General features: G+C 51.9%; 4 protein-coding genes across 9 annotated transcripts; 2 read left to right on the top strand and 2 right to left on the bottom strand.

Annotated features, from left to right (window-relative positions):
- Positions 1-7228, top strand: ANKZF1 (ankyrin repeat and zinc finger peptidyl tRNA hydrolase 1). Its single transcript, XM_004320338.4, is given in 17 exon segments — positions 1-566; positions 1472-1584; positions 1807-1909; positions 2033-2226; positions 2827-2939; positions 3033-3112; positions 3115-3179; positions 3791-3914; positions 3917-4018; positions 4211-4357; positions 5038-5334; positions 5337-5468; positions 5574-5671; positions 5673-5723; positions 5855-5998; positions 6128-6213; positions 6441-7228. Coding segments are annotated over 17 exon segments (2121 nt in total). The 5' UTR covers positions 1-418; the 3' UTR covers positions 6565-7228.
- Positions 6713-17403, bottom strand: GLB1L (galactosidase beta 1 like). 5 transcript variants are annotated; one of them, XM_004320339.4, is made up of 17 exons: positions 17264-17403; positions 15765-15892; positions 15422-15588; positions 15016-15166; positions 14467-14527; positions 10586-10680; positions 10313-10487; positions 10166-10224; positions 9941-10062; positions 9791-9831; positions 9475-9593; positions 9081-9155; positions 8872-8961; positions 8633-8746; positions 8213-8344; positions 7306-7521; positions 6713-7141 (listed from the first exon to the last, which is right to left on the bottom strand). In XM_004320339.4, the coding sequence occupies exons 2-17, from the start codon at positions 15831-15833 to the stop codon at positions 6878-6880; spliced, it is 1950 nt and encodes a 649-aa protein (XP_004320387.1). In that variant the 5' UTR covers positions 15834-15892; positions 17264-17403; the 3' UTR covers positions 6713-6877. The 5 variants fall into 5 exon arrangements, with proteins under 5 accessions (XP_004320387.1, XP_019794469.1, XP_019794468.1 ...); XM_019938910.3 differs by having other exon boundaries at positions 15765-15904; positions 17264-17400; XM_019938909.3 differs by having other exon boundaries at positions 15765-15851; positions 17264-17396.
- Positions 17404-17412: 9 nt separating this feature from the next.
- STK16 (serine/threonine kinase 16) lies at positions 17413-21234 on the top strand. 2 transcript variants are annotated; one of them, XM_033859720.2, is made up of 8 exons: positions 17413-17558; positions 17922-18111; positions 18923-19142; positions 19393-19526; positions 19754-19874; positions 20000-20095; positions 20502-20623; positions 20739-21234. In XM_033859720.2, exons 2-8 carry the CDS (start codon positions 18026-18028, stop codon positions 20875-20877), a joined length of 918 nt encoding a protein of 305 aa, XP_033715611.1. In that variant the 5' UTR covers positions 17413-17558; positions 17922-18025; the 3' UTR covers positions 20878-21234. The 2 variants fall into 2 exon arrangements, with proteins under 2 accessions (XP_033715611.1, XP_033715612.1); XM_033859721.2 differs by lacking the exon at positions 20000-20095 and having other exon boundaries at positions 17418-17558.
- Positions 21235-22693: 1459 nt separating this feature from the next.
- LOC101334183 (tubulin alpha-4A chain) lies at positions 22694-26817 on the bottom strand. Its single transcript, XM_033859719.2, has 4 exons — positions 26689-26817; positions 24674-24896; positions 24214-24362; positions 22694-23738 (listed from the first exon to the last, which is right to left on the bottom strand). The coding sequence occupies exons 1-4, from the start codon at positions 26689-26691 to the stop codon at positions 22767-22769; spliced, it is 1347 nt and encodes a 448-aa protein (XP_033715610.1). The 5' UTR covers positions 26692-26817; the 3' UTR covers positions 22694-22766.
- Positions 26818-27969: the final 1152 nt, after the last annotated feature.

Raw genomic sequence — 27969 nt, 5'->3', positions numbered from 1 at the left:
CCGTAGTGACGAGATTGTTGTGCTTTTGCAGAAATCCGTGCTTCGAACTGTAGGAGGCCGTGTTACTCGGCTCCCCGGGACCTTTGGGGCAGCTTCTGAGGGCGGGGACGAGTTCACGCGGTTTAGTCATTGCTGGAGGTCGTCGCACGGGTAATGAGGAGCGGTTGGTTAATGAACCTCAGTGATTTTAATTCTGTTGGACTGGATTTGGTTGCTGAATGCGCCCCCATTTCACTCTTGTGTGGTCCGAGACTGGGTGGTGTGAGAAAGCGGGCTGGGGTCACGTATTAACCCCTGTCACCAGGGCGAGGGCCGTGGTGCCTTGCGGCGTGGGGGAGACCAAGTCATGCTGGCGGGAGACGCGGCATAGGATCTTGCTTTGGGGAGCTCTGTTTCTTAACCGCCCTTCTGCTCAGCCATGTCGCCGACTCCAGCTGCAGCCCAGGCTTCTGTGTCGGTCTCCCTGTTTGACCTCAAGGCGGATACTCCGGTCCTTCAGGGCCTGCGCCTGGTGAGCCACGCTCCCGGGGAGGCTCTAGCCCAGGCTCTGCAGGTTTCCTGTCCAGGTATCTGGGAAGGTTTGGGGTGGACCCGTGAGGGACGTGACAGGGCTCTTTAAAGGGAGCTTATTGCTCCTTCAGGGAACACATTTTTTATTGGTGTTTCCCAGCTTAGGAGCCCTTGTTGACATTTCCTTCTACTGGATAAAGTTTATCAAACCCCAACCGCAGAGTGTTTGTTTTTTACTTTTCCTTTTAAGCTGAAGTTTGTGTATATGTTTCTTAACTGTTATGAATTTAAGGCAACATTTGTACGTGTAAAATTAAAATCTATATTTTGGTCAAAAAAAAAAAGAATTCATTCGATCTCTGGATTTCCAGAACAGGCTCCTGAATTGTCTCCAAACAAGTCTCTTGCCATTGTTTATGCCTCATCACGTTACCACCACTGCCTGCAAAAACACTTCAAAATTCCTTGACATAGTCCAAATTTAGCTATTCCAATCAAGTCATTCCTTCTTGCTAAATATAAAACAACTTACTCTTGGTTTCATACAGCTTTAGTTTGGCTGTTTCTCTTGTACCTTTTTAAAAAACAAACTGCACACTGTAATTGGAAATATAAGCTAAAAAAGTGGCATTTGGGAAGTGATTTTTGCACAGTTAAAAAGAATTTTAACTTTACCAGAAATCATTTTCTAGGATTTCTCTAAACAATCCCTTTGGTTAATTTACATACAATGTTTGATTTATATTCATTTTACGTACATCTTTTCAGAAGCATATTTATTGTATAAGGTGATTGTTGTGCTATTCGCTTCATTATTACTAGATTGTAAATTCCTTGAAGGCAAGGACATGCTATCTCTTTTTGTATCCTCCTCTGCTTTGTATATCAGACACTGAATGTAATCCTAGATACTGTGGATTTGGGCTCCTTTTCTACCTCTGTTTACCCTCCCCTTATTTAGGTTCAGGGGAGAGAATAAGCCCAGAAAGAAAACCACTCCAGGGTCCTCTGGATATTTCAGAGAAGTTGTTTCGTTCAACCTGTGACCAGACCTTCCAGAACCACCAGGAACAGGTAAAAGACCAGGTACAGAGCTAAATGGTGGAAGCAAAGGTGTAATGGTGGGTGGGGAGAGGTAGACATTTTGTCTTTAATGAATAAAGTTCCATGTTTTAACTAAGAAAGTTAGCGTTACCTGGTCATACTTTCTGGAGTTCTGTTAGAGGTCTTGGATACCATAAGAGGCCAGGCTGGGCCATGCTTCCACACTGTGCTTCCTTCTTTGCCTCCTGCTAGAGGGAACATTATAAGCTTGACTGGCATCGGTTTAACCTAAAGCAGCATCTCAAGGACAAGCCTCTCCGGTCTGCCCTGGACTTTGAAAAGCAGAGCTCCACAGGTGATGACTGTTGGGAGACCTGTGTGCGGATAGGTCATGGGGATGGAAAAAGACCCTAGTTTAGGAGCTTGAGGAAAGGTCAAAGATGGGGCACCAAACTTGCGTATCTCATGTTGTTCTCAGGAGATCTTTCCAGCATCTCAGGATCAGAAGACTCGGACTCAGCCAGTGAGGAGGACTTGCAGATACTGGATGAGGAGAGGGCTGAGTTTGAGAAGCCTGACTGACCCCGAGGCTTCCACCCGCATCGGGTTCTTTTCCAGAATGCCCAGGGCCAGTTTCTTGATGCCTATTGCTGTGTCCTAGGCCCTCGCCAGGCAAGTGCCTGCACAGGTCGTGTGGTCAACTCCAGCCTTCTGTATACTCAGCCTAGACTTTCCCTCAGCACAGTCCGTGTCTCAATTCTTTCCTTCTTTCCTGTTGGGGGTGGGTATCACACTTGACAGCACAGTCTTGGATTGAACTGGCTTGACTCTTAGAAGGGTCAAGTGTAATGGAATTAAGTTTGGAAATAGACCAATCTAGGTTTGAATTATGGTTCTACCACTTGACCTTGACTACCTCCACAAGCCTCAAATTTTCTTTTTTTTTTTGCGGTACGTGGGTCTCTCACTGTTGTGGCCTCTCCAGTTGCGGAGCACAGGCTCCGGACGCGCAGGCTCAGCGGCCATGGCTCACGGGCCCAGCCGCTCCACGGCACGTGGGATCTTCCCGGACCGGGGCACAAACCCATGTCCCCCGCATCGGCAGGCGGACTCTCAACCACCAGGGAAGCCCTCAAATTTTCTTATTTGTAAAATGGAGACAAATAAGTTGTATTAAAAGAGATGATGCATGTGAAGCACTTAGCATTGGCACTTATTTCTTGCTGTCAGTAAGTGCCACAGATATGTTCGTGCTGCTCCTCCGTCATCCAGGTGCCCCCAGAAGCAGCAGAAGTGCTGCTACAAAACCTGAAAAGCGGAGGTCCCAGGGACTGCGTGGTGCTCATGGCTGCCGCTGGGCACTTTGCTGGTGCTGTTTTCCAAGGGTGAGAGGGTGCTGCATGGGGTAAGGATGGAATGGATCCTGGTAGCCTGGGAGTACCAGCTGGTTTCCAGTACTGAGTCTGTGCTGTCTACAGACAAGAAGCGTTGACACACAAAACCTTTTACTGCTACACAGTGCGGGCCAAGTGGGGCACAGCCCAGGGGCTTCGGGATGCCTGGGTGCGGCTTCCCGCTCTGCTGGAGCCAACCTGAGGCGCTACAGTGAAGACATGCTATATAAGGTGAGTTAAGTGTCCAGATCTGGTGCTCCTCTAATCTACACTTTTTCCCTCTCAACTGATTAAATGTCACAGTAGGGAGGCTGGCTCCTGTATCCTCCGTCTTGGTTATTTTTGGGTAGATGAAGGTAGAATGGGGTGAATGCCCAGGATTCTTAGTCCTGTCATTCTCCCTCCATTATCTTCTTTCTTTCTTTCTTTTTGGCTGCTTTGGGTCTTCATTGCTGCACACGGGCTTTCTCTAGTTGCGGCGAGTGGGGATTACTCTTCGTTGCGGTACGCGGGCTTCTCATTGCAGTGGCTTCTCGTTTCAGAACATGGGCTCTAGGCATATGGGCTTCAGTAGTTGTGGCACGAGGGCTCTAGAGTGCAGCCTCAGTAGTTGTGGTGCACGGGCTTAGTTGCTCCGCGGCATGTGGGATCTTCCCAGACCAGGGCTCAAACCCGTGTCGCCTGCATTGTCAAGTGGATTCTTAACCACTGTGCCACCAGGAAAGCCCCCTCCATTATCTTCTGCCTCCCACTCCCTACACATGATCTGTGGGTCATGTTTTGGTTGGAGATTTAAAAGTCGCAAGTGAAGAGATGCAGGGCTGAGTTACTTTCTTCTCTAGGATGTTCGTGACCTGCTGGCAGGGCCAGACTAGGCTAAGGTGCTGGAGAAGGCTGGGACGATACTGATGCGTGCACCCCGCTCTGGCCGGTCCTTGTTCTTTGGAGGCCATGAGGCTCCCCTGCAATGTGGGATCCCCGACTTTGGGATATCCCCCTCGCTACCCGCAGACCCACCTTCCAAGAGCTACAGCGTGTGCTCCATAAGCTGACCACCTCGCATGTCCACGGTGAGCCTTCTGTCCAGATCCCCAGACTCCCTAGACCTTCCCGAACCTCCCGGCCCAAGCCTCGGCTTCTCATTTGTGCACCCAGATGATTTTCTAGCCCTCGTACTGCAGTCCAATGGCATCTTCATTGAGAGAAACCTGGGCTGGCTTCTCCTCAGCTAAATTTGAGAACCATCTTTTGTTTTATGGCAGAAGAACACCCCCGGGAGACAGTCAGGTTGGATTTACCTCAGACAAACTGGAAGACAATGAGAGGAAGGAAGGCCATTGAGGAAGAAAGAAAGGTCCGCAGTGATGAAAATGAGGCACTCGGGCGGAATGCGGAAGCTCCCAAACAGGGTTTGAGCACCATCTGGCAATTGTCAAATCTCTCTCGGGGTCTGTCCTAGAACTGCAGTGGCAAATCCCCTACTGTCATAACTTATTCACTTCCCTATTTATAGGTAAACCCTTACATACTACACACACACACACACAGGTCTGTTTATAGTGTGGGGTATGTGGTAGCAATTACACGTTTTGTGACTTTTCCAAATCTATCGTCTCTTTTGTTCACTGACGTTCTCTCTAGTACTTTGAAAAGTCTTAGCATGAAGTCGATGCTTGAATGTGTGTTGTGTGGATCTTACATAATTTATCTGTCTTCTTGGATGCTCTGGTTTTGGGCTAAGGGCTGCTTGCCTCGCTGCAGACTGTTGGCCTGCACGGCTGTCACTGCTCGTGCTTTCCTCTGTTGTGCACCACCCTAAGGCTGTCATGGGAATGTCCAAGGACTCTTGTCCCTGCATAGCTTCTTCTGGGCCTGTGCTTGTCTGGGCTGCAAGCCGCATCTCTGCATGTGATACTAATGGCTTCAGCTCTTGATGGGCTACTTTATCTTGGGTGACAAAATACAAACAGTTTTATTTCAAGTGATCTGGATTTTCTCTCTGTACATTCTTATGCATCTGGGGCAGCCCACAACCTTCTACCCTCTGCTTATTCCTGAGATGGATCTAACATAGCAAATTTTTCCCTAGGTTCAGAGTCAGAGGGAGAGGATGGCTTCCAGGTAGAGTTGGAGCTAGTAGAGGTGACACTGGGGTTGCTGGATCTTTGTGAATTTGAGGTATTGCCCAAGCAGAGGAGGAGAAAAAGGAATAAGAGGGAGAGAAACCAAGACCTGGAGGCTGGGGCGCAAATGACTCTTTCCCAGCAACCTCAAGGAGATGAGGCCTTTTCAGAGTCAGCCCCTTTGGGGCCTTCCCCAGATGAGGCCAAGTCCCCTGGTCAGCCGGAGCTCTGGGATGTGCTCTTGGCTGCTTGCCAAGCTGGAGATGGGGGATGCTGAAGCTCCGGCTAGCTGCCAGCCCCCTAGACCCTGGAGTTCTGTCTCTGCTCAGTGCCCCCTTGGGCTCTGGTGGCTTCACCCTCCTGCACGCAGCCGCCACAGCTGGGAGAGGCTCAGTAGGTAAGGGCCCTCGTGCCGGCCCCTCCTGACGATGATCTTGGCACCAGCTACTTGGCAGTGTTTCCCCTGGTCTGCTTGGGTGATGTTGGGAGGAGCCGGAGGCAGGTGACGTTGAACTCATTTTTTGGGTTTTCGCACCTAGGGACTCCCGGACCCGGCCACCGTACACGGTTGCAGCCGACAAATCAACACGTGATGAGTTCCCGGAGCTTCATGGAGAAGAATCCTGATGCTTATGATTACAGCAAAGCTCAGGTCAGCTGGAAGAGGAAGCAGCAGAGTGGGAAGGCATCAGAGATCCTGGCTAGGTCTTTTCTATTTTCTTGCAGTTTTACCAAGGATAGTTTGTATAGGTCTTACCTTATACCTTCCTGGAAATCCTCCAGGTGCCAGGGCCACTGACAGCAGAAATGGAGGCGCGGCAGGCCATTCGGAAAAGGGAGCGGAAGGCAGCCCGGCGGCACCGGCAGGAGCAGCAGTGGGAGCAAGGAGAGCAGCGGAGATTTGCTGCCCTCAGCGACTGAGAGAAGGCGAGGCTGGAGGTTCTTTCCTCCCCAGCAACACTTCCTTAGAGGTCTGATCCGGTGTGCAGTGTCACTTCTTGGGTACCCTCTCCACCACTGGGGCCTTGTCCGTAACACAACTTCTCTTCCCCTCAGGGAGCTCTGGCTGCAGAGCACCGACTAGCTGCCCGTTTGGGAGCCCCTACCCCTCAGGTCCCTGACTCTGCCATCATCAGTGTTCGGTACGTAGAGGGGGTGGGCGTGAGTGGGTAGGTTGTGATGAGTTAGAGGCCATTCTGGACAAGTAGAATGCGTGCCCGCTCAGTGTTCAGAAAGGCTGTTGAGGGGATTTGAGATGCTCTGGGAACCTTTGGAATAAAAACAGAAGTGGCAGGAGGAGGGACAGGGAAGGCTTGGATTAGAAAGTTTCTGGGACACCTCTCCAGCCATTTTTCTTCCTCTTGTTCAGATGCCACTGGAGCTGTGGGACATCCCTCCAAGGCCTCATATTCCCTTTCACTACTTTGACTTCTTTCCTCTCCACACGCTGCCTCCAGGATCATCGCTGTCGGGCTGGGAAGCCCTCTTCCTGATCTCTTACAGCTCCACCTGGGGCCAACTCTAGGCTCTGAGAGGGCACATACACACTGGCCCCCTCTGGTTTCTTCTTCCCCACGAAACCAGAGAGTATTTGGAAGATTGAGGTGAGGGACATTCAGGAACCAGGGCCATAGAGGTGTGTGGAGCTGGTACTGGCTCTTGAATTTTAATCACAATGAAGTTTGGCAAGGAAACTGCACTTGTACTTACATTCAGACCTGTGGCCTTTGTTTCCTTACGGTCACCATGACTAGCACCAAGGGATCCTGCCCACTACATGTCCCAGGTCCAAGGGTTACCTTTCTTTCAGTGCCCACTTAACTCCATTGGTTCAGAGGCACTTTCAGCTGAGAGGGAACAGATGTGTGTCTTATGCACAGTGCCATTGAGGATAGGCCTATCCAGGAATTGGATTTGGGGCCGAAGAGGCACATTTTCTAGCTCCAGCAACGTGATTTTGTTGAGGGCTCCCCTAGGAAACAGCAGGGGTCTTGGCACGTAGAGGGTCTGTTGTGGCCCCCTCTTTGTCCAGTAGCGGCCCAGGTTAAACCCATTGATCCAGACTTGGCCCTGGGGAGGAGGAAGGAGAGGAATATAAAGGATCAGCTCTCAAAGGGGTAGAATTGTCCCCTTTGGGGTTTCTAATCAGAGAAATAATTTCTGCTCTCCCTCCTTCCAAGATTTTCCTCTCTTACCACCCTACTCCCCAGCCCCACCCTCACTGTCAGCAATACCTTGGTCCATCCAGGTAGAAAGAGAAATGTGTCCCCGCCTGAGTCTAAAATTGGGAAGGTTGTAGAGTAGAAGGTAGGGCCAGAGGGAGTTTGAGGATGTGAGCTTTTCAGCAACTGGTTGGGAAACCGCCACTTTACAAGATTATCAACTTTCAGAGGGAACATCAGCCACTGGGTAAGGACCGTTTGCCCCAGAATTGGTGGCTCCAATAGGCCCTGTGAAGAAGGCAAATGAAAATTCATCATTCTCTAAGTTCTAAGGCCAAACTATCCCTACTCAAGCCCTGGGATGCAACTAGTGGCCATGTCCAGATCCCCACAAGCTGCTACTTTGCTGCCTAAGCCCTAAAGACATAACTTTTTTTTTTTTTTTATGGTACACGGGCCTCTCACTGTTGTGGCCTCTCCCGTTGCAGAGCACAGGCTCCGGACGCGCAGGCTCAGCGGCCATGGCTCACGGGCCCAGCTGCTCCACTGCATGTGGGATCTTTCCGGACCGGGGCACAAACCCACGTCCCCTGCATTGGCAGGCAGACTCTCAACCACTGCGCCACCAGGGAAGCCCAGGACATAGCTCTTGTTTATCTTCTATTAGGCCCCTATCTTTCCAAGGGTGTTCGGTCAATAAGAATATGGGGGGTGGGAATTCCCTGGTGGTCCAGTGGTTAAGACACTGCGCTCCCAATGCAGGGGGCCTGGGTTCAATCCCTGGTCAGGGAACTGGATCCTGCATGCCACAACTGAAGATTCTGCATGCTGCAACTAAAAAAGATGCCATGTGCTGCAACAAAGATCCCACGTGCAGCACGTAAGGCCTGGCGCAGCCAAATAAGTAAATAAATAATTAAAAAAATGAAATTAAAAAAAAAAGAGTATGGGGGCAAGGGAGTGGGCATAGCTAGCTCACCTTGAAGTCACTGCTGTTAGACCCGAAACTGAGCCTCCCCATGTTCTCCAGCAAGACATCCAGTTTGGCCCCCTTTTTCCCCGTCAAAAATAGGTTGTGTTTCATGTTTCGTTCCAAAACACCCTGAAACACCTGTGGATAAGAGTATCTGTGAAAGGGAGGAGCTCAGCATCTAGCCTGTGGCCACCACACAGGAAGCCACATAAGGACACTGATTTAGAGGGCAAAGAGAATGTAGCCCTTCTGTCACTTATCCATTCATAATGGAACCTTATCCTTAGTCAAACTCTTCCTCATCCCAGCTTATCCCCTCAAATGTGAGCAGGCAGTGGGAAAAGGTAGATATGGGAAATTTAAGACTAAAGTGTGCTGGGGAGGAGAGGAAATGGGCTCAGAGATAGCCTGGTATTAGGTTCTCACCCCATCCACCATCACGTAGGCACGGTCATGGACTCCATTGTTTGGCACCCAGAATTGTGCTGGCTCAGAAACAGTATGGATCAGATAGGTCCGGTACAACATATACCCATGGTCCTGGGTGTGTAAGAATAAGTTTATAAGCTGAGAGATAAGAAAGGATACTGTGGGGAAGATGCATAGCTGAGGGAACACCCGGTATAGCTGTTGCCATAACCACCACATGGGGGATTATGCTTTACCTGGTTGACAGCCTCAAAGGTCATTGGCAGGATTGAATGGATGGGCCCTTGGGGACATAGGAAGTCTAGGAAAGCCAGCAAATTCCCATCCTGTTAGAATAAGGGGAAAGTATCAGAATATGAGGGAACTTTCAGAATAGAGGGTAGGACAGGCTGGGCTATTTAGAGAATAAAGGGGTAGAATTAGAGAGTAATGGAGAGAAGCTTACCAGGTGTAGGCTCAAAGGTCCAAGCATCATCTTGGGGCTGGGGGGAGGTAAAGGTCCCAAGGGAACTTCCTGGAACTGAGACCAAATTCTCTCAGGAACCATAGGAAAACCACACAAAGAACCCCTATTCCAAGACCCTAGTGCAGGGTTCTTAACTGGGGGTCCAGGGAAGGGCTTCAGGGGTCATGAAGGTTCTGTAATTTTACATATATTTGTGTGTATCTCCCCAGGGAATCCCATTTGGGTGGGTGAGAAATGCTGCCATAGGGTGCTCAGAGGGCTCTCTGGCCCAGACAACAACCACTGATTTATGGGATCCCTTTACAAACAATTTGGGTACTCCCTCCCCCCAAATTAATAAAAGCTTTCGGTGCTTAATGAAGTGGTGGGGCACCTTGCTGATGACATTTCGAATAGCAAAAAGCTTAGGTGTGGGGTCCCCTGCTTCAGATATGGGTGCATCGTAGTCGTAGCTGGTAGTAATTGGAAGAAAGCGTCCCTTCTCATCAGCACCTGGTCAAACCAATTTAATTAATTCAATATATCTTTCAGGTGATAGGCACTAAGCAAAGAAATGCATGCAGAGAATTTTGCTATCAGCAGGGGCAGCAGTGGCCATATCCAGCTTCTAGCATCCTAATCCGTGCAGCCCGCAGATTCTAATTCCTTGCTGCCTCCCTGCTGCCACCCCAGGGACCATCTGGACTCACCATTCCAGTATCCAAAGTTGGTACCTCCATGGAACATGTACCTAAAGTGGGGGAGAGCAGGGGGAAAGGTAAAAGCTGACCCACTGAATCTTAACCTTCATCCCCAGCACCCAGTTACAGAGTCATGCTGGCCCCGGCGTCTCCAGTTACATGTTCACACTGGCTCCCAACTTCAGCATGTTCTCTAGTCCTTTGGTTACAGCTGGTACGGAGCGTGTGGAGTGATTCTGGCCCCAGTAATCCAGCCAGCCTGTGTAGTACTCAGAGTTCACCTACAGCATGAAGTGAAAGGAGCTGTGAGCCAGATGGGAACCGAGCCCAACCCATTTCCCACACTGACACCTGCTTTGATTGCCCTCCCCTCTGGCTCCTCACCAATGGCCCGCGGGGTTCATACTTCCGAAGTAGGGCAAAGATTTTGGTCATGTTGTCAGCTGCAGAAAGGAGGCAAAGGTGAAAGATGAGCAACATGGAACAGGTGCCCCTTCCCCAGACTTCACTCCGAACCCTTGCCCAGGAGACCTGGGCCAAAATCTATAGTGGTATAGAGTCCCTGGAGGGAGCCACATTTGAGGCCTTCAGGGCCATCTGTGGTGAAGAGCAAGATCTTGTCTCCAAGCAGTGCACGGAAGAGCCCAGCCAGGTGTCTCATGTAGCTCATGTCGCAGGCCCCGTAGCTACCGTATTCATTCTCCACCTGCCAGGGGAAAGGAAAAGTGGAGGTCAGCTATGAGGTGGAGAAATTAAGGACACCGGCACCTCCTTCCCCTAGCCCAGTCAACTTTCCACTTGTACCTGAATGCTAATGATGTTGCCCCCATTGTGGTAGAGCCATGGATGTATCTTGGGCAGCAAGACCTTGAACCAGGAATCCACTGCGGCAAGGAAGTCTAAAGGAAGGGGCAGTGCTCTGTTCATCAGGGCACCACCACCTCTGCAGCCCCCACCCCTAGCCTCAGTGCTAGCAACTTCAGTGCTGCCTGAACTCTGGGCTGCACTTTGCATCCCACTTGTCCACAGCTGTGTCTGGGAAGCAGTGACTTGTCAGGAGAATCTCTGAACCCTAAGCACTTGTATAGTTGCATGGTAATGAAATTTGAGCATAGGAAACAAAGCAGTATTTCTTGTAAATTCATTTTTTAAATGTAAGAAAAATGTTAAAACACATCAAATGGAGCTGTTATTATGTAATCATATATACTTGAGATTGCTGTGAAGTAGCATGGGAGTTTACAAAAGTGTAGAATGTCTGACCTGCACCCTGATGTAACTGACAGTCCAGGAGATTTAAGTCATCAAATGAAAGATGATATTAGGTATCATGCCTTAAATTCTCAACTCCTATTGGTGATTTCTGTTGACTCACCCTCAGAAGACTCATGCATGACCTCTGCCTCCTTACCTAAGCAACTCCAACTCAGGCTTCAGCTCTTAAATTTCACTTCCCCAAGGAAACCTCTGATATCCTAGATGAGGGTAGATCCCCCTGTTACACACTCTCACATCACCTCATACTTCCCTTTCGAGTGCTTAACAAATTATAATTAAGCATTTATTTCTGTAATTGTTTCCCGTTGGTCTCCCCCACTAGTGAGCAGGAACCTTGTCTGTCAGGTTCATTTGCTGCATCCCTGTCATTGAGGACAATGCTTAGCAGATAGCGGACTCTCAAAGGTGGAGTCAACGAAAGATATTTTAGAGGGTATTTTTATATTCTTAAAACATTTAATTCCTTTACATTTTGTGTTCTGTATAAAGGAGGCCCAGGTGGTTTTGCCTCCTTTAATCCAAGCATACATTAACTCTCACTCAACAGGTATTTATGGGTGCTCACTATGCACTAAGCAGTGTTCTAGGTGTTAGGGATACAGAAGGGAACAAAATGGACAAAGATCTCTGTCCTTGTGGAATTTCCTTTCCAGTGAGGGAGGCAGTGAATTAAATAATCAGGTAAAATATGTAGTGTGTTAATGTCAAGGAGAAAAAATTAAGCAGGGAAGGAGGATATAAAATGGTGGGGTGAAGGGAGTTTAAATTTTAGAGGGTGGCCCAGGGAAGGCGTCAGCGAGGTCATTCTGCAGGAAGATAGAGGCAGTACCACGTGCAAAGGCCTCAAGACAGGAACAGCAGAGAAGCCAGCATGAACAATGGGGAGAAGAGTGGATGTCAGGGAGGTGACTGGGCCAATTAGGTAGGACCTAATAGGCCATTTTAAGGAATCCATGGTTCGTATTCTGAATGAGTTGAGAACCTGTTGGAGAGGTTTAGACAGAGAAATGACATGATCTAAAATATATATTTAAACTTATATTTTAAGAGGATCACACTGACTGCTGAATTAAGAATAGACTACGTGGGGGAGGGGCAAAGAAGGGAAACCAGTTAGGAAGGTATTAAAGTAATCCAGCTGAGAGAGGTGGTTTGGACCAGGGTGGTGGCAATGGGGGCGATGAAAAGTAATTGAATTCAATATATTTTGAGGGTGAAGCTGACAGGATTTTCTGACGGACTGAATGAGGGGCCTGAGAGAAAGACAGGTGTGAAAAATTCCACCACAGTGTTTAGCCCGATGAATTGGAAAATGGACTTGCCATTAACTGAGACAGGGAGAGTGTATGAATAGCTGGTTTGGAGGGAACTTAGTTGTATCAGTGTGCCTTTTAGACCTCCAAATGCAGAAGTCAAGTAGGCAGTTGGATATATGGTTTTGGAAGCCAAGGGAAGGTCCTGACTGGAGATATATATTTCAGAATCATTAGCTATCAGATGGAATTTAAAGCCACGCAAATGAATGAGATCATAAAGGAAGTAAATATATATGGAAAAGAGAAGTGTCCAAGGACTGAGCCCTGACACACCCCAGCATTTAGTGGAAAGGGAAATGGAGAAGGATCAGTAAGAGACTGAGAAGGAGTGGTCGGAACGATTGTAGGGGGAGGGGCAGGGACCAAATAAGTGTGGTATCATGGAAACGGTGAGAAGAGTATTTCACAGGACAAAGTGATCAACTGGGCTGAATGCTGCTGACTGGTCCAGGGGGATAAGATCTGAGACATCACCATGGATTCAGCAATGAAGAGGTCACTGGTTTTCTTGAGAAAAACAGACTGCATGTTGCTTTTCCATCAATACTTTATCATTTTAAATGTATTTCATAGTCAATTGAGTTTCAGAAATGCTATAAGTGGCATAAAGCTCTCCAGCACCCTAAGAAGTGAAACAGCACCTGGAGAGTCCCCAGCAGATATAAGGAATTTTGACCTTTTTAAAACAGTAAACTTTTTAAAAGGTGTAAAGCAGATAGAATTATTCCCTGCTCTAATGACTTCCTACTTGCACCTGAAATGAAATCCGAACGCCTTGAAATATTGGGCATCTCATCTTTTCTTTTTCATGCTCTTTCCCTAGGTGATGTCTCAGTACGCATGGATTTAAATGCCATCCTTACACCGATGACTCCCAAATTTATACCTCTAGCTCAGACCTACTCCTAAGCTCCACATTCACACATCCTATTGCTTACTTAATATCCTCCCTTGAGTGATAAAAATTTAACATGACCAGAACAGAACCATTGTTTCTTCCCCTAAAGTTGCTCTTTTGCCACCCCTTGTCTTCTCTGTCGTCCCTAAGTCAGTAAATGGCACCACCATCTTGACTGGCCAGAAACTTGATTCCTTTCTTTCCTCATCCTACCCACACTGGCCCCACCCCTCCCCCTCTCATCAAAATCTGTCAATAGAGTCCTGGTGACTTTTATCTCCAACCTATAGCTCAGTCCTGCTCTCTTCTTTCTATTTCCACCACTATCACAGTCCAGGAGTCATCATCTCTCGCCTCAGCTACAATCATAGTCCCCCAGTTAAGTTTCTCCACCTCGACCCTTGCTCCCCTCAATCCATTTTCCACATCCAGGCTAACGTAATCTAAAAACAAATCAGATAATTCTGGTTAAACTCTTTCAATGACTTTCTACTGTGCTTATAATAAAATGCAAACCCCTTACAGTGGCCTGTAAGATCCTGCATTAACAGTCCCTATCTATCTACAATTTCTTGTCATACTACTCTCCCTCACCCACTGTGCTCCAGCCATGCTGGCCTCAACCATGCCATGATCTTTCCTATCTCTGAGCCTTAAAAGATACCATATCCGGGAACTCCCTGGCGGTCCAGTGGTTAGGACTTCGCACTTTCACTGCCGAGGGCCATTCAATCCCTGGTCTGGGAACTAAGATCCTACAAGCCCTGAGGCGCGGCCAAAAATAAATGAATTAATTAATTTAAAAAAAATACATCATTCCTTCTACCTGGTCGTTCTCACCTCACTCTTCATATGACCGGTGTTTTCCCTTTCCTAGAGTAACTGAAATGTCATCTTCTCAGGAAAGCCTTTTCTGGCCTTCCTACCTAAAAGAGGCCCTGTTATTCACTATCTCAACTCCTTGTCTATTTTCTTGTGTAGTATTTTTAAATAATCTTATAAGTTTGGGGTTTTTTAAAATTAATGTTTCTTCCAGACTGGGTCTGTCTGGTCCCCCAGTTCCTAGCATTCTGCTGGGCATGATGAAAACACTAAATATTTGAATGAATGATCTCCGTTTTGGGCACTCAAATGACCCATTTTGTTGTTGTCCTTCGCTTTTTTCTGTGTCAAGTCTTTTTTTCTCAACTCACCTGGATCTGAAGTTCTCAGACGAATTTTAGGTTTTCGAAGCAACCAGGCTGGGAGACCCCCCTGAGACAAACATAAAGACAACAGAGAAGTGAGTGGGGGACTTCCCTGGTGGCGCAGTGGTTAAGAATCTGCCTGCCAATGCAGGTGACATCGGTTTGAGCCCTGGTCCGTGAAGATCCCACATGCTGCAGAGCAACTAAGCCCGTGCACCACAACTACTGAGCCCGCATGCCACAACCACTGAAGCCTGCGCGCCTAGAGCCCGTGCTCCACAACAAGAGAAGCCATTGCAATGAGAAGCCCAAACACCACAAAGAAAAGTAGCCCCGCTCACTGCAACTAGAGAAAGCCCGTGCAGCAACAAAGCCCCAAGGCAGCCAAAAAAAAAAAAGTGACTGGGCTTTGTTGTCTGGGAGTGGAGTAGGGGAGGTAAGAAGGGAGGAAGTTGAGTATAGTGATGGAAGTGACCCTAGAGTGGGGGCAGATGCGAGTAGTCTGGGAACTGCACTTGGGAGGCTTTGCTTCTATTCATTCTCCCACTAACTCACCATCTCCCACTCTGCACAGATGTAAGGTCCTGGTCTCAGTATGACCAACAGGTTTGCTAAAGTTGCCTCTTTCAGAAATGCAAAGAGGTCACGGCTGGCATTAAAGTTATAGACCCCAGGCTCTGGCTCGTGGTAGTTCCAGGGCACATAACTGAGAAAGGAAGAGGTTAACAAGGGCCCAAGGCAGGGAGATGCCGCGGATGCCTATGGGCTCAGGCCTTGCAGGGAATCTCCAGGAAGCTGTTGGAAGGAGGTCCTGGCCCACCCTTTCCCACCCTTGGCTGGGAGGCCCTGGAGCTAGAACCTCTTTCATACACAGCCAGTCTTCCTGTCCTGATCCCCTTCTTAAGGGGGTGGTAGGAAGAGTAAATCCCACCCTTCCATGACTCTCGGGAGCACTTCTTACAACTGTACGGCGTTGAGGCCACTCATTCGCATCTTGAAAAGCCGGTCTGCCCAAAGCACCCGTGGTACCCGAAAGTAGTGCAGGCTGCCAGACACGTAGCGGAACGGGGCCCCGTCCAGGAGGAATCTGTCATGATCCCGATCCACTACAAACGACCGAGTGTCTGCCTGCAAGGGGAGAGACGGTGCTCAGCAGTGGTCTGGAGCCGGGGGTCAGCGTCTGCCAAGAGCAGAGATGGAACTAGCCCTTCCCAGTATTCTGTTGTTTTCACTTTCGTTCTCTCCTCCGCCATATCTGATCCCGTCTCCCCGCACCCAGCCGGGTGGTTTGATACTCATCCTACCTGGGGCAGCAGCCGCGTCAGGAGTAGCAGCAGCAGGGAGGGAAGGCAGAGCAGCTTCTGGGGAGCCATGGCGCTCTCGGGGCTCTTCTAGTCAAGAGACGGTGGTCCGACCGTCACGTGGCGGATTCCTGGGAGGGAACCTCAGCGAGCAAGTGGGCGGAGACCACCTCAAGTTGCCAGGCGAATTAGTCTGGACTTTGTCTACAGCCTGCAGCTACCCACGACTCTACTAGTTTGTAAAATCCTCTACATCTTGCTACTCAAAGTGCAGTTCATGAGCCAGCTTCACCAGCATCACCTGGGAGCTTGTTAGAAATGCAGAGTCTCAGATCCTACCTCAAACCTATAGAATCAGATTTTGTATTTTGACAAGTTTTCCAGGTGCTCCTAAGCAAACTCAAGATTGAGAAGCAGGGATTTCCCTGGTGGTCCAGTGGGTAAGACTCTGTACTCCCAATGCACTAGATCCCACATGCCACAACTAAGAGCCCAGATGCCACAACTAGGAGCCCACATGCCGCAACTAAGACCAGCGCAGCCAAATAAATAAAGATTGAGAAGCAGTGCTCTACTACACTGAGCCCCCTGAGGGTGGGGAGAATCTCATCCAACCTGAATCCTCTGCTTCTATCACAGGGCCTGGCACATAGCAGGTTAAATCTAGATGAATGTCAGAAACAGGTTCAGAACCAAGGGAAACCAGAGGAAAGGGGGTGGGGGGGGACCAGATTACAAGAGGGATCTTTTTCCTGGAGAGTCCTTTGCTGCTTCAACAAAAGAGAACATCTAGGCCATCCTATTTTCTTTGGATGTGCACCTCTTTCCAATTTATCCCTGCCTGCTTAGGCAAGAGAGGTCGAGGACAACTGCCTGGTTCCAAGGCTTGGGAATTTGTGAATTTCCATTACACCTGCCTTCACAGTCCCAAGCCTGGGATGTGAGGACCAGGATAATATTATTATTATTATTAATTTCTGCTTATTGACACTGCTGAGAGCTATGTGTCAAATACTGTGCTAAGCACTTTACCTCTCATTTAACCTCCAAACAACTCTATGAGGCAGATGATTATTATTTCCATTTTACTGATGAGGAGATTGAAGGATACAAATATTAAGTAGCCTGTTCAATGCCACACAACTAGTTTAGTAGAGCTGGGATTTAAACAAGGCAGTCTGGCCTCACAGTTCATGCACTTAACCTTAGGTACTATTATACCTATTTTACAGTGAAGGAAAGTGAGCCTCCCAGAGGTTAAGTAACTTGTTCAGGTCACACAGCTAATAGGCTATTAAGACAGGATTCAGACCCTAGACTGGTTCAAGAGCCTGAGCTCTTAACCACTGAGACTACGGTAATGGGATACAGGCCAGAGCCCTCAAGGTTGTACTGATCAGAGCTCCAGGGGTCCAGGCCGCCAGCACCCGCCCCTCTCAGCATCCACCTCGGGCTGGACCGTAGCTGGCTGCCCAGTGCGCGGGAGATATGACGCCCCCTACCTCTGGCATTGGGAGATGGAGGTCCTGGGGGCCCTCAGGCCGAGGCCGGCTTTGCTCCCCTTTGGCGTAGGTGCCTGCGTCTTGACCCGTACTGAAGGCCAGGTGTGGAACCCTCACTCGGGTCCTGGGACCCGTCCTCCCGCAGGCCTAGCCAGCACCGGGCCTCTCAACTCCACGCCCCCACATCGTCTGGGTGCCCAGAGGTTGCTAGCATACTACGGGCCGTTACACAGGCGCGGGCTGATGACGTCACCACTGTTTCCGGTGTCTGGCGCTTCCCTCCAGCCGAAGCCAGGTGAGTTGGGAGTCCAGGCTGGCCCACCCTGGGCTCAGCGCGCCGAGACTGGGGTGGGCTCTGCAAGTGGTGGGTCCGGGCCTCGCACCTCCCCCCCGGAACCCCCCCATGACCTGCCTTTGCAGCCCAACGGGCGTGGGAGTGGGAGCCGCCTAAAGGTGGGCGGGGGTTGGAGAAAGTGGCCTGGGAGTCGCCGCGGGGCCTGAGGCTTTTAGGCACCTGACCCCAGCCTTCTTGGAGCCGGCGTTGCCAGGGCCCGTTTTTTCTAGGTTCCGAGATGTGGCCCTGAGCGCTCCATGTTGCCACTTTAGGGGTTTTCTGGATTGTGCCCGGCCAGCGACCCTGCCGTTCTTTTCCTTCCAGCATGATCCGCTGGACCCCCAGCGACTTGCCTGAAAGAGACCCCTCAACCTGGACGAACCCTTTGGCAGCCCCAGACCGTCCTTGAGGAGGATGACTGAGACACTATGGGCCACGCGCTTTGTGTCTGCTCTCGGGGAACTGTCATCATTGACAATAAGCGCTACCTCTTCATCCAGAAACTGGGGGAGGGGTGAGTGTTTGGAAATCATTTGACTAGTCCCTAGGGTTATGGTGTTTGAAGGACAGCAGTCTGCACATGATAGGGGCACAAAAGTTTTATGCCTAGCCTCTGATTCACCTGACAGAGCCCAGCTACTGTGGTGGTCAAGAAAGTGGATTGTGGAGCCAGGCTTCCTAGATTCACCATGTATGGCCTTGATAAGCCATAGTTTCATCTGCCTTTTGGAGCTAATTATGCTTTACTTGTAGGGCTGTGAGGACTAAACCAGATACTGCATATCAAATGTCTCCCCTACGGCCTGGTTCATAGCACTTGATAAATGGTGACTGTTATTTATTTAATATTTATGGAGCATCTGTCATGTGCAGAGCCCTGCATTAAGATCATAGCACCTAGGGGCTTCCCTGGTGGCGCAGTGGTTGAGAGTCCGCCTGCCGATGCAGGGGACACGGGTTTGTGCCCCGGTCCGGGAAGATCCCACATGCCATGGAGCAGCTAGGCCCGTGAGCCATGGCCGCTGAGCCTGTGCATCCGGAGCCTGTGCTCCTCAACAGAGAGGCCACAACAGTGAGAGGCCTGCGTACCGCAAAAAAAAAAAAAAAAAAAAAAAAGATCATAGCACCTAAAAGGTGACTCTGTCCCTGGTCTTGAGCTCAAAGTATAATAATCTTCAGACTTCTTTTTAGAGTCACACCTTGGGAGGGTTGCTACTAAATGGGAAAGACACCACCCCGCCCCACCCTTCTCCCCAGGGAATTCCTCTGGGTCCAAGCAGTGTGGGAAATGACCGTGGTCCTTCACTGACCCCTTTGGCCCACAGTGGGTTCAGCTATGTGGACCTAGTGGAGGGGTTACATGATGGACAGTTCTACGCCCTGAAGCGAATCCTGTGTCATGAGCAGCAGGACCGGGAGGAGGCACAACGAGAAGCAGACATGCATCGCCTCTTCCATCACCCCAACATCCTTCGCCTTGTGGCTTATTGTCTGAGGGAGCGAGGCACTAAACATGAGGCCTGGCTGCTGCTACCCTTCTTCAAGGTCAGAAAGTCTCCTGGCTGTGGAGGGGGTTGCAACAGAGCCACCTGCCAAGGGCTGTGTGAGCGGTCAAGCACGTTGGGAAGCAGAGAACATGTTCTGGTTTGACTACTTCAGATTTGGGGTTTAAGGAACCCAGATGGGGCTGTGGGGTGTGTGGTGAGATGGTTGATAGGCTTTGTCATGGGGAAGGACTCAGGCTCAAGGAGCAGAGGCTAAAAAAACATCAACTGTGGGGAAACTTGTTTTGCAGAGAGGTACGCTATGGGACGAGATAGAACAGCTGAAGGACAAAGGCAACTTCTTGACTGAAGAGCAAATCCTTCAGCTGCTGCTGAGTATCTGCAGAGGACTGGAGGCTATTCATGCCAAGGGTTATGCCCACAGGTCAGTGGGAGGCTCCTGTGTACCTGCTGGGCAGAAGGGAAGAGCCTCATCAAGAGAAATGAGAGGTCTCTGCTCTCCTCCCAAAGAACAGCCCCCATGATTCTTTTGCGCCCCCCCCCCCCACCACCCCCCACCACCCCCCCCCCCCCCCCCCCCCCCCCCCCCCCGCTCAGGATTCCAGCCTTCCTGTCCAAGGACGCTCATGGTTCATTTCCACTTTCCTGCAGGGACCTGAAACCCACCAATATCTTGCTTGGAGATGAGGGGCAGCCAGTTTTAATGGACTTGGGTTCCATGAGTCAAGCATGCATCCACGTGGAGGGCTCCCGCCAGGCTCTGACCCTCCAGGTAAGAGTCTCTAGGTTCCTTTGCCTACCTGTTCCCCATCCTCAACCCCTTCTGGTGCGTGCCCCAATTTGGTCACATGACCATGACCTGTGCCCCACTTTTGAGCTCTGGGGCCACTGTTCCAGGACTGGGCAGCCCAGCGGTGCACCATCTCCTACCGGGCCCCGGAGCTCTTTTCCGTGCAGAGCCACTGTGTCATCGATGAGCGGACTGATGTCTGGGTGAGGAGGATGTGGGTGGGAATCTGGGTGGGGAGGAGTGCTGCTCTGTACCTACTGTGGAGTAGAACAGGTCTTTGGTTTCTAGCGCATGGGGCCCCAGGAACCACGTATGTCCTCATCCGCCCTCGACTCTCTTCCTGGAAACTGTCACTGACACTGTACTCAGTTGCTCAGGAAGTGGTATAATCCTACCCTTTGAACAGGGTGAGTACAGCTAACTGTCAGGGCTGAAGGCAGTGTCCAAGCACAGGGTGCAGAGGCCTCCAGCTAACTCGCAGTTTCTCTGGGCCCTGGTGGTGTCATGTGACTGAAGTCCGCATATTGTAGTTTCCTTTCACTACAGAATTAAGGGGAGCGATATCATCTACACTGGTCCCCTTCCAAGGAATAACCAAGTTATGCTTAGTCCCTAGGCTGTGTGCTATATGCCATGATGTTTGGGGAAGGCCCTTATGACATGGTGTTCCAGAAGGGTGACAGTGTGGCCCTTGCTGTGCAGAACCAACTAAGCATCCCACAGAGCCCCAGGTGAGCAATGAAGGGGGCAGCAAAAGCAGTTCAGACTCCTCCCAGCCGTTTGCGGGGCTGGAGCTGTAGCACAGGGGATGGCTGCCCTCATCACCCTGCCCTCCTCCTTCTACAGGCATTCTTCAGCCTTGCGGCAGCTGCTAACCTTAATGATGACTGTGGACCCGCAGCAGCGCCCTCATGTTCCTTTCCTCCTGAGTCAGTTGGAGGCACTGCAGCCCCCAGCTCAGAGCCAGCACACTACCCAAATCTGAACAAACCAGTGGCCATGTTGAGAAGGTGGCCCTGTGCCTTGGGAAGAAGCTCCCACCCCTTAGTGGAATCTCCATCCCTTCTAACCAGGACAGCTTTCTTGTAGTTGGGGGCAGCTGGCGGGTGGGGACAGTCAGCTCAGTCTTCTGTCTCTGATTCTGCTCCCTTACGCCCAAGAGCAACAACTGGACTGGGGGCCTGACTGGGTAGTGGTGGGTGAGGGTGGGGAATGGGGAAAGGGGAACTGATAGAATCTGGTAAAGACTCTGAGCAGGACTGCTGAGCTTACATCATGATCTGCCTCCAAATCTGGGAGCAGGAAAATGTATGAATAGAAGAATAAAGTGAAAGTAGCTTGGTGTGATCTTAGTTTCATTGTGCCTGGAGTGAGAGAAGAGGTGCAGGGGGCCGAAAGTCTGGTTGCCATTTCCAAGGGAGAGCCTGGAGAGAAGAGGAACTGGCGTAGCATCAAGAATGGCGTGAGTTCATCATTCCACGTACGTAGGCAGGTGTGCCTACCTTAGATCTGGCTGGTTGGTGGTGGGCAATACTTCTCCTAGCTTGTCTTATTCAGAAACTTCAAGATGCTCTGGTTTGAGCTGGCTTCTATGCCAAGAACTGTGACCAGGGCCGCCTTAAGCACCCTCAATTCGTACTTTCATTTCTTCATTCCCAGGGCTGGGTAGCTTAGTCAGAGCAGCCCGGCTGGTTTTCCAGGCAACGGCTTCTGGGTGGAGACACCTGAGGAGTCTTTGGGACAGCTACGTAACTGGTCTCTAGCCTCTGCCTGGGAGCAAGGGGAGTGGAGGTGGCAGCCATTTTGGCCCAGAATCTCTCCCAGATGGTTCTAGTTCACACATGGTTAATGATTAATGAGGCCAGTGTGGTGTGGCAGTATCCAGCTGCCACTTCCTGCTTACTCTGCTGAGTAAACAGGGGCCCTGCCCTTGCTGGGCTTGAAAGCTGTTCCCCTGGGAAGGGCACTGTGTTCCTGAATCACCAGGGAGGGGAGGCAAGGGCAGGGTTCGCATCTCCTGCTCCTGAGATTGAAGCTTCTTCCCCGCACTGTGCCCACCCGCAACTGCTGACGTCAGTGTGGGTCCCAGGGTGCCTATTAGCAAAATTGAAGTTTTCCCCAGGGCCCTGGCAGGAGGCTCCCACCAGCTAACACAGAGGCTGAGGCCAGAAAGAAAGCACAAACAGAGGGGAAATGACCTGACTTTTAATGGCACAACCCTAGGCCCCAGCAAAGCAGCAAGACCAACAGTAAGCTTTGCAAAGCTGCTAGGAGGTGCAGTGACACAAACAACTCTAGGAGATCGCCCTTGTTCCCTCCCATCCCCCAAGCTTATGACTAGGCTCCATGCCCAGGAACTCTGGGCCAGCTCAGCCCCACTCCCAAGCCCTTATAATGCACAGAGTTACCTGGGCCAAGCCTTGCTTCCAGAGTCAGTGAATGCAGAGCAGCGGGAAGAATAGGGTAGCCGTCTAACTCTCAAATACAGAAACTGCTGGGCTTAAACTCCTACTTGGAACAGAAGTGAAGCCTCAGATCCTTTAACAGCTCATGGCTGGACAGACAGGTCCAAGACTTGGTCCTCATCTCCCCCCTATCCTGGGCTCCTCTAGGATCATACACGGGGTCATGTTTCCTGGGCCTGGCAAGGAAGGTCTTTCTTTCCTGGCCTGAAGGTCTCACTTTCAGCCATGGAAGGGAAAAAGTCATGAGCAGCACATAGTGAGGGCAGCAGCAGAAGCAGCAGCAGCACAAAAGGGGAAGAGGCAGCAGAAGCTTAATCACTCACAGAGGGGACAAGAAACCGTGCAAGGAGACTGTTTATTTCGAAAGGATTTTGCAATAAACATAGTGAGTGGACTCCAGGCAGCTGTTCTATTCTTCTCCCTCATCCTCGTCCTCATAGGAGTCGATGCCTACTTCCTCGTAATCCTTCTCCAGGGCAGCCATATCCTCCCGGGCCTCGGAGAACTCACCCTCCTCCATGCCCTCGCCCACGTACCAGTGCACAAACGCCCTCTTGGCATACATCAGGTCGAACTTGTGGTCCAGGCGGGCCCAGGCCTCAGCGATGGCGGTCGTGTTGCTCAGCATGCACACGGCACGCTGCACCTTGGCCAGATCACCCCCGGGCACCACAGTGGGGGGCTGGTAGTTGATGCCAACCTTGAAGCCCGTGGGGCACCAGTCCACGAACTGAATACTGCGCTTGGTCTTGATGGCAGCGATGGCGGCGTTGACATCCTTGGGCACCACGTCTCCACGGTACAGCAGGCAGCAGGCCATGTACTTGCCGTGACGGGGATCACACTTCACCATCTGGTTGGCAGGCTCGAAGCAGGCATTGGTGATCTCTGCCACCGACAGCTGCTCGTGGTAGGCTTTCTCTGCAGAGATGACTGGCGCATAGGTGGCCAGGGGGAAGTGGATGCGAGGGTAGGGCACCAGGTTGGTCTGGAACTCCGTCAGGTCCACGTTGAGGGCGCCGTCGAAGCGCAGGGAGGCCGTGATGGAGGAGACGATTTGGCTGATGAGGCGGTTGAGGTTGGTGTAAGTCGGGCGCTCGATGTCTAGGTTGCGGCGGCAGATGTCGTAGATGGCTTCGTTGTCCACCATGAAGGCACAGTCTGAGTGCTCCAGGGTGGTGTGGGTGGTCAGGATGGAGTTATAAGGCTCCACCACGGCTGTGGACACCTGCGGGGCTGGGTAGATGGAGAACTCCAGCTTGGATTTCTTGCCATAGTCAACAGAGAGCCGCTCCATCAGGAGTGAGGTGAAGCCAGAGCCAGTGCCCCCTCCAAAGCTGTGGAACACCAGGAAGCCCTGAAGTCCTGTGCACTGATCAGACTGAAAGGCAAGAAAGTAAAGAGCAATGTGGGCAGGGAAGGGGCCTGAGGAACTCTTATCTTCTGGCTTCACAAACGCCTAAAATTTCTCAGGAGTCAAGGCAAAGACTAATGAGTATCCCATAGCTGCAGCATGCTCTGGGACATGTACAATTAGAGATGACCCCACGAAATGGATCTGGGAGGGCTTCCCTGGTGGCGCAGTGGTTGAGAGTCCGCCTGCCGATGCGGGGGACACGGGTTCGTGCCCCGGTCTGGGAAGATCCCACATGCCGTGGAGCGGCTGGGCCCGTGAGCCATGGCTGCTGAGCCTGCGGGTCCAGAGCCTGTGCTTCACAACGGGAGAGCCCACAGAGGTGAGAGGCCCGCATACCGCAAAAAAAAAAAAAAAGAAAAGAAAAAGAAATGGATCTGGGAAAAAATGTTTCTGACCATTAGCATCCTCTCAAACGCTCCCTTCCATCCCAAGTTCTCACCAGCTTGCGGATTCGGTCCAGTACAGGGTCAATGATTTCCTTGCCAATGGTGTAGTGACCACGAGCGTAGTTGTTAGCAGCATCCTCTTTCCCAGTGATGAGCTGCTCGGGGTGGAAGAGCTGTCGGTATGGGCCATTTCGGATCTCATCTGGAAGGGCATAAACCACATCATTAGGGCAGAAACCACAAGGCTGTGCTCAGCACGTACCTCCCTCCCCCAGCCTGGTAACTGTGGTCAGATGTATGGAAGAGCTCATCCTTCTGCCAGCCTGAGATACCAGTGTGTGTGGGAAACCCAGACCTGCTGCCCAGGCCAGCCTGCAATCAGCTTGCCTTCTTTAGCTTCCAGCAGGGCAAGGGGTTTTTAGGGCCAGGAAAGCCAGGTCTACACACCCTCTCTCCAGAGAGAAGCTTAGAGTCACTTTCCATCCCCTCAATTCCACCCTCTCTTCCTCTCACCGATTACGGTGGGCTCCAAATCCACAAAAACTGCCCGGGGCACATGCTTTCCAGCGCCGGTTTCACAGAAGAAGGTGGTGAAGGAGTCGTCCCCTCCACCAATTGTCTTGTCACTGGGCATCTGCCCATCTGGCTGAATCCCATGTTCCAGACAGTAGAGCTCCCAGCAGGCATTGCCCATCTGAACACCTGCCTGCCCCACATGGACAGAGATGCATTCACGCTGAAGGATAAAGAGAGGGGACATGGCATAAGCTCCACATACATAAGTCCTTACCTCATGAGCCTCTCTCCCACCCTATCACCTACCAGTTAGGATCACTCAGTTGGCAAAAGTGGAGGCTTGGGGCTGGGCAGAGGTCAAAGAGGCTGGCAGCCTGCCCAGGCTCCCCTGCATAGGACTTTCCAACTGGAGGCACCCAGTAGGGCAGGCCAGTCCCTCAGCCTACTTCTCTGTTGGGACCTTGTCAAGTAAGAGCTGTGGCTCCACATGACCCTGCTACATTCACAGGACACTCAGGGAGGACGCAGAGGGCAAGTGCGTATGAGACAGGCAGACACTGCAGTAACTGAGACAAGGACAAGCGATTTTTCAGCTGTTCCCAATCCCTACTCCCACAAATCAGCTTCTCAAGAGCCTGAGGAGGGACAGAAGGTTTTCCGGAGCTATGAATTTATAGCTAGAGGTTCCCAGCTTGATTAGTTCTTTGCTCTGAGGATGGAACAACTAGTATTTCGTATAACCCTCTCCCCCTTTCATTCTTTCGGGCTGCAGAGGTGTCTCAGCCTTCCAGCCAGGCGTCAACTGACCACGCTGGCCAGCAGGATGCCCTCCCCCCACCGCCTTTCAAGCCCGTCTGGCTGCGCTCGTCACCTCCACCCCCACACCCTGGGTGTCTTCACCACCTTCGTCCACTGCGGAGCCCTCACCGAGACTGCAGAGAGCAAAAGACGGCAGGCGCAGGCAATACGGGTTGTGGGTACTGGGGCACTCGCTGCCCTAGGCTCATCCCTGCCAGTGTGAAATTAACCTCTGAAGAGCCAAAGTGGTGCCACGCAGGGCCGGCGCAGCCTCCCTTTTCGAGACCGAAATGGCGGGGTGACGGTTTCCAAATACCGAGAAAAGGAAGCGGAACCTGCGGTGAGGCCCCAGAGGTAACCGCCTTGCCCTGGGCAGGGTGAGCGCCATCCTGAACCTTGGCCCTGCATTCGCCCCCCCCCCCCCCCCCCCCGCTTCTAGATTCTTTCCAGTTACATCCCGGCGGAAAGCGAGGATTGGATTTCGGTCCCGGTCCCTAGGCTATAAATACCACCCCCCTACACACACCTCTTTCCCCTCCCCCCAACCTGGCCCCGGCCGCACTCTCGCTCAGCGCCAGCTGTCTCTGCCCGTCCGTGCACCCTGATTCCGGCTGGAGAGAATCCGGCTCGCCTGACTAGGCTGAACCCCATTCTCGCCACCCCTCCAGGATCAGAAGAGGGGTGCTGAGTCACAGGGGACTGTGGGTAGGAGGGATACACACACAGTCGGAGGAAAGGGGGATGCTGCACCAAGTAATCTGACCCCCTCCACCTTCTTGCGCCAAGCACGTGTTTGGTCAGTTCCGGGGACCGGGAAGTGAGGGGGAGGCTAGGGGCGGAGGGCAGCCGCGCGGGTCTCCTCGCCGGCGGAAAGGACTGGGCACGGGACCGCGTGACTCCCCTCAGGAGAATTAGGGCACAAAATGCTTGGTGGAGCAGGAGGGGATTCCAGGAGGACTCCTCTCTGCTCGTGAAGAATCCCACCCCACTCCACTCCCTTCCCCAGCCTCCGAAAGTGGACAACGTGGCTCAGCCAAAGTCACCGGGAGGGGGTGGGGTGGGGGAAATGCACCCCCCCACCCCCCCACCCCACTCCCCCAACTCCTCGAGACCAGGAACTTCGGATGGAGGGCTCCGAGCATCCCGGGAGGGAGGTTCCCCGAAGAAGAGGGGCAATTAAGGGACGGGCGAGATGCCGGCAGGGCCGCACTCACCATGGTGAGTCCAGGCGGTGGGTCTCACGTAGAGTCCGGGTGACGGGTCTCAGTGAGAACTGCGCTAGCTGCAGTGCCGCACCGCTCTTATATGCGGGGGGCGGGCCCACGCGCTCCGACCTCCCACTAGGAGCTGGGCAGCCCATAGGCCACGCCCCCAAAAGATAGGCGGCCCGGAGGGGTGGGGCCAGGGCGAGTCCCCTCCCCCTGGCGTGCCCCCGTCCCTCACCTGTCCCGCGTGGGTTAGGGGTAGCGACCGGAGCTTTAACCCTTCGCTCCGGGTTTTGAGCCGACACTCAGACCTCCTGAGCTCCGATGTTGGGACGCAGGGCGCAGTGCCAGGACGAGTCTCGCCACCTGCGTCATGGGGGCGCCTGTGGCTCAGGTGTTCTGACTTAGGGCGGGTGCTGTAGAGACTGTTTATCCGAAGTGGCTGTAGCCAGCCTTCGCCGGTGCCCTCCCCGACCCGCCTCCCTGGAGGCTCCGGCCAACTGCCTGGCTCTGGCCTGTCCCCCAGGAACCCCTTGCAGCTGCAAGCGGCCTGCTGGTCCCCGGCCGGGATGGCTGGCCTTCGCCAACGCCCGTGGGCGGCCGAGGACCAGGAGCTGCACAGCCTGAGCCCCAGGTTGCCGATCCCTTAGGCTGCTCCGCGGAGCCGAGCCCCACAGTCTGTCTGCGAGGGCCGACCCCCGGAATCTCCTGCGGCTCGCAGGCTACACGCCGGTCAGTGGCCCCGTCATCAGCGCCGTCACTATTAGCCGGCCCTCGCCATCGTCACCTGCCCGTTTTCCTGCTGCCAGAACTGCCTGAGCTCTGGACCGAAGCCCTCAGTACCTGGATTCGCATCTTGACTGCCCTGTGTGACCTTGGGCAAGTGACTTAACCTCACTGAGTCCTTGGCATTTTCACCGGTGAGACAATGATTCCACCCCCAGAAAGCATTGTTGTGAGGTATCCTAACGTTTGTTGACTCCAAAGAGGAAAAAAGGAAATGGAGATTCAGATATCATGGCTGATTTTGACTTCCCCACCCTCTTCTGTCCCTAAGCCATAGGCAGGATCTGCGACATGCATCTCAACGCCCTCAGAGCTCAGGTGGAGGTCTCAGCTGAAGCTATTCCTTCTTTTTACGTTTCATTTCCATTTCTTGCAAGAATGGGCTTTTCAATCTACTTCTGCTTTCCCTTGCATGCCTTACATTTTCTAGCTGTCTCCCTTCACTGGGGAAATCATCAGAAGTGCCCTGTGTGCCTATTGGTCACATTAAGAAACCTGTCTCCC

The sequence above is a fragment of the Tursiops truncatus genome, chromosome 7, assembly GCF_011762595.2.
Source record: "Tursiops truncatus isolate mTurTru1 chromosome 7, mTurTru1.mat.Y, whole genome shotgun sequence".
NCBI classification, from domain to species: Eukaryota; Metazoa; Chordata; class Mammalia; order Artiodactyla; family Delphinidae; genus Tursiops; species Tursiops truncatus.
The sequence above is the reverse complement of the archived record's forward strand: the minus strand, read 5'-3'. Positions and strand labels throughout refer to the sequence as shown.